Genomic DNA, 10,205 nt, shown 5'->3' with positions numbered 1-10,205 from the left:
TTGTAATTTTCTGAGCGCTTTGTAGCTTTGACATTTGTAATTTTCTGAGCGCGCTGTAGCTTTGACATTTGTTATTTTCAACCACAATAATGTCCCCAGGGTGGAGCACGGTTACAGGAGTCCCATGCACATCCGATTTTACCATATTTCTTTTATTTGTGCTTTGCATTTTCACCGCCTCAAATGTCGGGTATCACGTGATTAGTCGCTTATATACTTATAAAAAGCCGCTTAAAATATGTATAAAGTCTAAAATGCAAAACAAGAAATGGTTTGATCAAGACCTAATAAAAATGAAAAAACTTGTTCAAAACAAAGCACTAACTCTATCTCATTTCCCTAAAGATCCGAAAGTGTGAGGTTCTTTTTTCAAAATTAATAAACAATATTTAAAACTTAGAAAACTGAAGAGAAAAGAATTTAAACAAAACATTTTAAACCAGCTTGATGAATTGGAGTCTAACAATCCTAAAGAGCATTGGTTTCTGGTAAACCAGCTGCGAAATGAAAAGATACATGATCAAAACTGTATTGAGGGTGATACATGGTTCCAGTATTTTTCAGATCTTACTTCTGTCTCAGACAATATACGGAAAAAACTAGATACTCTTGAGGAAAAGCTAAAAGTAATGGAACATAATAATTTCAGTTTTTCCCTGATAGACAAGAAAATTACAAAAGCAGAATTACAAGAAGCATTTTCTAAACTTAGATGCAAGAAAGCTCCTGGATTAGATAATATTTCTAATGAAATACTTAAAGCATCACAACACTTCATCAATCCTTGTTTGCTGAAACTTTTTAATGCTGTTTTACAGCTGGAAAATACCTCTCAAAATGGTCAGAAAGCTTTATTTGTCCTCTTCTCAAATCTGAAGATCCAAATAAGCCAGAAAATTACAGAGGCATAGCTATTAACAACAGTATTGGAAAATTGTTTAACTTAATAATGCACCACAGACTTGACAACTTCTTGCTGGAGAATGATATCATTCATAAATCTCAGATAGGTTTCTCTAAGAAATCTCGCACTTCAGATCATATTTTTGTGTTGAAATGTTTGATTAACAAATATTTAAAGGCTGATGATAAGAAATTATATGCCTGCTTTGTTGATTTTCGCAAGGCATTTGATAGTCATTCATGTTGGCATTATGTATAAACTACAATCATATGATCTCAGCGGATATTTTTACAGAATTCTTAAATCTATATATAAAAATGACCGATTGTGTGTGAAAGTATATGATAAAAGGACAGATTTTTTCACACCTAGGGTTGGAGTTAGACAAGGTGATATCCTTAGCCCATCTTTATTTAAACTCTTTATAAATGACCTCCCAGGTATTCTAGATGACAGTTCTGTTCCTGTTACTCTAGATAATGAAAATATGTCATGTCTTCTGTATGCCGATGACCTTGTACTATTATCCAATACCAAATCAGATCTCCAACATAAACTAAATATCCTTCATGATTACTGTAGTGAATGGTGTCTAGAAGTAAACATTAAAAAAACAAAAGCAATAATTTTCAACAACTCGGGTAGACTATTGAAGGAAAATTTTTGTCTTGGTATTATATTATAGAATGTGTAAAACAATACAAATATCTGGGTTTAACTCTTGAAAACAATGGAAAGTTTATTGAAGCAAAGAAACAGTTATATAAAGAAAGCTTAAAGGCATGCTTCAAATTTTACAGAGATGTAAAAACTGCTAATCCCTCTATAAAAACTTTTCTACATATATTTGATCATTGTGTTAAACCCATAGTATTGTATGGTTGTTAGAACTGGAGCATTATTAATGTTACCCCAAAAAGAAGAAACCTCGCACTTTTTGATATATTCAAAGAGTGGGAGGTGGAAAAGCTAAATATGAAATTCTGTAAATATATTATGGAGGTGTCTAAAACTTGTACAAATATAGGCATCTATTCTGAACTGGGCAGGTATCCATTATATATTGATATACTAAAGCAAACATTTATGTACTGGTACAGACTAGAACACTCAACTTCAAACCTATTACAGGCTGCTTTCAACGAGTGCAGGTCTAACACCATTAACAGTGACTGGTATTCTAGTATACTATTCTACAGTGAAAAACTAAATATCAATTTGCCCCACTGCAAAAAATTATGTGAAAACGAATTTAAATTGTAAATAAAAAAGCAACTGCGTAACAATTTCTCAAACTTTTGGGAAAATATCCGTACCAGTGATATGCAAGGATTTGAAAAATTAAGTACATAATTTCAGTACAAAAGGTTATTCAATTTTGAAAAATACCTAAATTTAAAACTCGAGACAATCGGGTAATTTTCACTAAATTCAGAATTAGTAATCATTGTCTACGGATAGAAACAGACAGCTATGAAAGAAAAATTGATAACCATGGTAAATATGAAATTCTTCCTAGATGTGAGAAAGTCTGTCAACACTGTATCTCAAGTTCAACAGAGGATGAATTGCATTTACTTCTTGAATGTCCACTATATAATAATCCTAGAGGAGAATTTTTTGAATAAGATATTCAAAACCTTTCCAAACCTAGTACTGCTTAACAATACTGATCTGTTTACATGGATTATGTCAAAATGAAGATCCTGAGTTTGCTGTTTTATTATGCCAATATTTAATTGTAAATTTCAATACAAAAAACATCATACTTGTACAATATAGTTATGTGCATGTATAAGATGCAAGTTGATAACGGCAACATAGTTACTATGCTTGTACTATATGAATATGTGTTTTGTGTGTTTATTATGCATTGATAGATGTGATGGCTAACTCTCTGTTCATCATGCAGTGCAATTGTTTTTGTTTTCCTTTGTCATGTGCTTCTGTGATTTTGGACTTTGTCAATGTACATGTACATCATTATGCTCCTCTGGGGGCCCAAATTGGTTGAATAAATATTTATTCTATTCTATTCTATTCTATAATTGGAGGAACGACTATTAATCCATTCTCTTGTATGAAAACTTAATGATTAGCTATAATTCACAGTGGCGACCTCTTACATTTGGTAAGGTAAAGAACGAAAAATTGACTTTTCACCGATTGACCTTTGGCTGACCCCACAAAGGGGCGTAACTCGCGGCGAGGTGCTGATACGTGTATCCCCCCTTTTTCTGACAAAGATATTTGATATGAGAAAGTATGTCAGGATGCTTTCGTGTAAATTTGAATTATTCTGTCCCAGTGGTTCTTGAGAAGAAGATTTTTAAAAGATTTTCCCTATAAATTCAAATGTAAAACTTTGATCCCTTATTGTGGCCCTATCCTACATGTAACCCCAGGAGCCATTATTTCAAATTTGAATCTGCTCTATGCCAGGAAGCTTTCATACAGATTTGAACTTTTCTGGCCCGGTGATTCTTGAGAAAAAGATTTTAAAATATTTTCCCTATATGATCGCATGTAAAACTTTGATCCCCTATTGTGGCCCTACCTTACCCCCGGGGGATAAAATTGAACAAACTTGTATCTGCATTATATTAAGAACTTTTCATGTAAATTTGAACTTTTCTGGCTCAGTGGTTAAAGAGAAGATTTTTAAAGATTTTCCCCTATAAATTCGCATGTAAAAGTTTGATCCTCTATTTTGGCCCCACCCTACACCCAGGGGTATGATTTGAACAAACTTGAATCTGCACTATGTCAGAAAGCTCTCGTATAAATTTCCCCTTTTTCGGCCCAATGGTTCTTGAGAAGAAGATTTTTAAGGATTTCCCCTATATATTTGTATGTAAAACTTTGATCCCCTATTGCACGTAGCTCCACTCTACATCCGGAGGCCATGATTTGAAGAAACCGAATCTGCACTATGTATGGAAGCTTTCATGTAAATTTCCACTTTTCTGAGTTCGTGAGAGGAATTTTAAATATTTCCCCTGTATACTCGCATGTAAATATTTGATATTATATTGTGGCCCCACCCTACCCTCGGGGGCCATGCTTTGAACAAACTTGAATATGTACTACATGTATATCAGGAAGCCTTCATATAAATTTCAACTTTTCTGGTCCAGTGATTCTTGAGAAGATTTTAAAATGACCCCCACCCAATTTTACATTTTCATGATTATCTCCCCCTTTGAAGGGGGCATGGCCATAATAAACTTGATTCCCTTCACCCATGGCTGGTGTGTACTAAGTTTGATTGAAATTGACTCAATGGTTCCGGAGAAGATAAAAAAAAAAATGTGAAAATTTATAGACAGACAGACGGACACACTACGGGTGAACTAAAATCTTTGAAAGCTGACCAAATTTAGTCCCAGACAATGTTCTGTATGACATTTTGAAAGCATGTCATCCAACTACGTTTAACCGAGTCCGAGCTTATTTTCATTGGTCATCACCTCCCAGCACTCTGCTCTCACGTTCTTAAATAGAAAGACATTCTGGGAAGGAGGTGGGGTGGGTGTATGCTGCGGTTCCTGGACAGGAATTTTCCTGAGCATTGATGTGTTGCAAGTACCGGTACCCTTCTTGAAGCGAAAACAAATAAAGTATATATATATATTCTTTAAAGTATGTTTATTGAATCATACAGTTTATATGATTTTTTGAAAAAGAAAAACTAATATGAGAGTGAGAGGACAACACAGCTTTCAGACATCTCGTAATGGATTTTGAAGATTTTTCGAGAGGGAATGCCCTACAGTTTTGTAGTTACCCCCACCCCCTTACACCGGAAGTTGGTGGTGCGCTTACCATTGCGGTCCTAAGCTTCACATGAATAGTATTTACAAATAGCGCATAGTAAAGCTTACGTAACCAAATTCTTTTTATGGCGAGATTTAACAGGCTGTTTTATATCTTTGACAAAAACAAGGTTTAATTTCTTCGATTTTATAGAAAACAACTTTTTAAAATTTGCAATTAGTCAAATTGTAGAGCTGGGGAAGGGGGTGTTATAAAAGTATTTGACGTTTATTTCTGACCAAGTTATAATGCAATTAATACCGAGTTTCAGTAGTAATATGTTCTAAAAACAAGAGACACCTGAAATGAAAAGCGCAATGAAAGCAATCAGGCACGTAACATCGTTTAAAATGGGGGAAGGGGCGGTGGAGAAGAAGTTGAATTCATAATATTGCCTGAAAATTCTTGACAAGTAATTTTTTTTAAAATCCAAAGCTTGAAAGGGAAGGCGGCAAGGGTTGATCTTTCAGTTCCATTAATCGATTAAATTTTATATTTCCCCGGCACTACCATTTACGACAATGCTGTTTAAAAAGGGGGAGGGGAACCAACCTATCTATAGTTAGACTGACCTCTGCACATAAAAATAACCAACTTCGCATGTAATAATAAGAGGGGCAGACCCATTGTCGTTACGTGCCTGTTAATTATTTTTACAAAATTTAACTTTCAAAAGATTGAATCACAGGCGAAAAAAATATTTCAACATAAATATTACACTAGAGATACTAATTCAAGATAATGAACATGCTCTGTTTATTGACACCTGATGTACAACAAGTAGTTTTGTCCAGTGTAAAATGTTAAATTAATGTACATAAATGCGTTGTTTGCATATGTGTTTTTAGGCATATCATATTGTGCTTTGGTTGTCGAAAATATTGATAAAAATTAATAATGAAGAATTGCTGATACTCTAAAGACAGCCTGAAATCGAGAACTAGTTAATATTTACATACTTTGTTACATCATGACCATATCTTGCTTGCGAGAAAATCACACAAGGGACACATAACATGTAATCAGTGACTAAATATTTTTTTCAGTTATACTAAATTTAGGTCATTACACTTTTAAAATTCCTTAACTGACAATTGATTGCAATCAGAAATTGTAAATTATATATATTTTTTCCTTATGACACCGTCAACTGAGGACCGTAATGTGCTGCTCGCCCTCTGTAATCAGGGGGAAATAACTCGCACTACATTGTGAAAAATGTAGGCCATTTAATTATCTTTTAGGAAGGGCTCTTCTCCAAGGCCTGAACTTCCAAAAGAAGACATTTTGCTCTGGTATCTCAACAAAGTGATCTGTCTCGCCTGTGTCGTTACCAAATGAAAAGAAACCAATTTAAGATAAATGTTCTATCATAAGATGTTCCACTGAGATGGACATCCTGAATATTTCCGATTAAGGAAAAAAAACCGGGGACCGATAAGAAAAAGGAAATCTATTAATAGCCAAACTAACGATGTACTGCAAATAAAGAGCTAGGGTATCCCCTCTTTGATTTCAAACAAAATGACCAGATTTACAACTTTAAAAAAAAAAAAAGAGTATTAAGGAGTCCACATCAGAATTCTTCAGCTCCAATATTGAGGTATTTTTCTAGACGCTCCATTTCTTTGTGAGCCCCCTCAATCTTCCTCTTAGTAAGGGCATCCTCCCTGTTCTGATGTGCCCTATCCTGTTTCAGGGCTTGTGTTTTCTCCTGAGTCTCTGAGAAATAAAATAAAGTGCTAATTTTGCAGCAATGAATTTTATATTAAATGATATGCAACATTGAATTCTTATTCATCTACCTCTCCATTTCTCAAATTCCTCCTTCTTATCTTCGACTAGTTGGGGAGGTGGCATTTTTGGTGGATCCTCGGATATAAAAGAAAGACCAAAGGCCACTCCGCCTTTCTTTTCCACTATATCCTCCGTGACCATTTCACGACATACTTTTTCGTAGACCTCTTTTTCCTCTTTCATGACTCCTATCTTATTGTTTCTAGCGAGACAACTCTGAAAGACGCCCATGATGTTTGCTGACTAGCTGTGTCTAACCACAACAAATGCTGTTGTGACGATATAAAGACGAAAATTAATTATGACGTGTAGTCGGCGTATTGTTACGTCATCAGATACTTTTCACGGAAAAGCTTTTGACGGTCACAGTTTGGGTAAAGTTTGGGAAATTGTTGTTACCCTGGTTCGTCCGCTCGTCTATCATATTTTCTTCTTCTTCAAACTCCTCTTTTATCAAAGCAGTGACCAAATTTAATCTTTCAGAGTATAAAAGGTAGTGTCCTGTAGATGTGAAATAATTAAAAGGTTCTGGAACTTGCAATTTTACCCTGGGGGCAAAAAGGTGGTTTTTGTTGTTGTTGTTTTTTTTAAAGAGTCTACAAAAACCTGGTTCCCAGAACTCCTCTTACATTTTAAGCAGTCGACAAATCATCTTGAGGAAGGTAATTGACGGTGTTTTATATATGTTGGGTTTTTTTTTCTCTCTCTAAAAAAAATATACGAAGTAGCCAAATCGTCTTTTGTAAGATGATTGATGGTGCCGTGTAGATGTGCAATAAGCTTTTGGAATTTTCATCCTGGGGGCCAAATGTGGGTGAAAAACGACTTTTTCTCGACCAAAAAATAACATTTACGAACAGGTCCCATACTTAGTAACAGGATTTATCAAACTCTCGTTCCCTAATCATATTTTCAAGAGACATTCAGAAAACCTTGTGTCTCTTAAAATTTGAAAAATCAAGAACTCGAGTTTGAGAGAAAAACCCCAAACAACAACAACCCAACTACTAACTCGCATTGGTGTCAGTGTTACTCATTGGCCTGTATGAATAAACAATGATTACCAATGGAAAGTAGATTCATCGTACTCTTTGCTTTATTGAAATTAGTGTAGATAATATAAAATACTGAAAAACACAACAAGTCTAGTGGTTGGACGAAATGGACCGTGGAGAGTTTTGAGGTAATACGCTCGAGAAATATTAGGAATACACTCTTGCAGGACAAACCCTCTTTCTGTGCTTTGTTACAATGTAGACATGGATTGACGGGGAACTATGTCGACTGCTCCATACAAATTTGATTGTTCCATCAGTCGAGCACTCGAGACAGGTAATATGTAAAGTGCACGAGATATCTGACGTGTTTCATACCGATTGTTAAGCCGTTCTTGGCACACTGATTTTGACTACGGATAACTCCGTTTACCTGATCAGGATATGGGGCTCACGGCGGATGTGACCGGTCAACAGGGGATGCTTACTCCTCCTAGGCACCTGATCCCACCTCTGGTGTGTCCAGGGGTCCGTGTTTGCCCAACTATCTATTTTGTATTGCTTGTAGGAGTTATGAGATTGATCACTGTTCGTTATCTTCACCTTGCATCAATTATCGCACGATGAAATAAATTGACCGCAAAGATACCCCAAAAATGTATACACCATACCCCCTACCCTAAGTGCAGTGCAAGAAATGTATAAACCATACCCCCTACCCTAAGTGCAGTGCAAGAAATGTATACACCATACCCCCTACCCTAAGTGCATAAGTACGGTTCTTCCCATCACATCAGACTAGTTCTAAATGCTACGTTCTAAAATATGTTGCTAAACGAGTTCAAATGGTATACAGAGAACGTACGTGGTAGCAACTGTTTACCAATTGTGTAAGAACTTCATGGACCTGCCCGAATTGGCTTGGACGTGAAGGATGACTAGAACTTTGAGTCTGTTCAAAAATTTTCCCGTCCTGAAATTGATCGGGGTGAAAACGTACTTCAAACGAGATGGACGTACCAAAAACGGAATTTTCGACGACCGGCATTGGTGTACTTCGTGTTAAAACGTGACATGGCCAAGCATCAATTATCAGTACGACCTTGTCAGTTTGTAGATAGATCTGATCCGTTTGCTCTACAATTCGTCTTTAGTTAATTCCAACTCAACTCAACTCAACTGTATGACAAACGGGATGGTTTCAGCTTCTCCATCGTCAACTTCCCATATTTATGTAGCAATATTCCATTATCACCTGCATATGGTGTTTATATCTCTCAACCGATTCGATACGCAAGAGCTTGTTCTGCGTATAGTTATTTTTTAAATCGAGGCAAGGTACTGACAAACAAGTTGATGGTACAGGGGTTTCAACTGTCTCGATTGAAGTTAGCATTTCGCAAATTCTATGGTCGTTATAACGATATAGTTCGTCAATACAACCTATCATTGGGTCAAATGTTGTCTGACGTGTTTCATACCGATTGTTTGGCCGTTTTTGGCACACTGATTTTGACTACGGATAATTCCGTTTACCTGATCAGGATATAGGGCCACACCGGCCGGTCGACAGGGGATGTTTACTCCACCTGGGCATCTGATCCCACCTCTGGCGTGTCGAGGGGTTCGTGCTGGCCCAACTATCTATTTTGTATTGCTTATAAAAATTATGAGATTGATCACTGTTCGTTATCTTCACCTCTCCAAACCAATTACAACTTCTGAATGAGTTGGCTAGCAAAACGTTTCTAAATGGTTGTGAAAGTTCTCATTGAATTCTACAAATTTTGAGTACGTGTACATCATCCTCAAGCAGTTCTTACCAAGTCCATCCCACCGTCTGCAGTACATTCGGACAAGGGAATTGTTTCTTCTGTTGTGTTAATTATTTCAATCAGCAGTCTTCCTGATGCTCCTAAGCATATATTCCTATTAAAGTTGGATGGATGTCGTAGGCAGTCTCCTTGAGGTACTCGATAAAGACCTCTAGCAGGGTCATAGTGACTAAGAGCCTCTTGTTTTTCATGGGCTCTTTGAATAAGATGGGAATCGAATCGGGGATTAAAGTTACGCAGACATTATTTGTGAAAGGACAGGATAGGTCGTTCTCGAAACGAGTTTGGTATGATGGGGACGTAAAGCCTGTAGCGATCAGGGGGGAGCATTGGTCTCTAAAACTTATCTCCCTCGTCCCTGCCCTTTTCTCCTTCTCCCTTTAATGCTGCACACCCCATAATGACATCAACTTAAAATGTAGTATGGGAACAGGTGATATCATCTATCCGAATAAGTGATACCACTTAACCTAATAAGTGACTCACCTATTCAATCTGAATTAGTGATATTAGCTTTCGAATAGTTAATCACATGTTTGCATTTTTACTACATTACCACGGTATGTAGTTTGAGGAGAAAGATGGCGGCATCCGAAGTTTGCCCAACTCTCTGATTTGTATTGCTTATAGGAGTTATAAGATTGATCACTGTTCGTTATCTTCGCCTTTCATGCAAACAAGAACATTTTCGCCACAGGCAATGAAATTTCACGTAAAGTAATCCATTATATAAATTCACAATTGTTTTGAATAATCATTCTGAACGATCATCAAATTAAAACTAATTCCAAAACTAATCTCATATCATCCAGGCGCTTGCTTTTGCCTACAATCGCAAATATGTTTGTATAGTTGAGC

The 10,205-nt window shown here is 36.3% G+C and overlaps 1 protein-coding gene across 1 annotated transcript; it reads right to left on the bottom strand.

Annotated features, from left to right (window-relative positions):
- Window positions 1-5,883: 5,883 nt before the first annotated feature.
- LOC125671200 (uncharacterized) lies at window positions 5,884-6,957 on the bottom strand. The gene is made up of 2 exons (XM_048906726.2): window positions 6,526-6,957; window positions 5,884-6,442 (listed from the first exon to the last, which is right to left on the bottom strand). Exons 1-2 carry the CDS (start codon window positions 6,746-6,748, stop codon window positions 6,297-6,299), a joined length of 369 nt encoding a protein of 122 aa, XP_048762683.1. The 5' UTR covers window positions 6,749-6,957; the 3' UTR covers window positions 5,884-6,296.
- Between the last annotated feature and the right edge of the window lie 3,248 nt (window positions 6,958-10,205).

This window comes from Ostrea edulis, chromosome 4 (assembly GCF_947568905.1).
Source record: "Ostrea edulis chromosome 4, xbOstEdul1.1, whole genome shotgun sequence".
In the NCBI taxonomy this organism is placed as follows: domain Eukaryota; kingdom Metazoa; phylum Mollusca; class Bivalvia; order Ostreida; family Ostreidae; genus Ostrea; species Ostrea edulis.
The sequence above is the reverse complement of the archived record's forward strand: the minus strand, read 5'-3'. Positions and strand labels throughout refer to the sequence as shown.

Coding starts and splice junctions, on each gene's coding strand:
- LOC125671200 (XM_048906726.2), bottom strand. CDS start 6,748: ATGGGCGTCTTTCAGAGTTGTCTCGCTAGAAACAATAAGATAGGAGTC. Junction 6,443..6,525: donor GGAATTTGAGAAATGGAGAG/GTAGATGAATAA, acceptor TTTATTTCTCAG/AGACTCAGGAGAAAACACAA.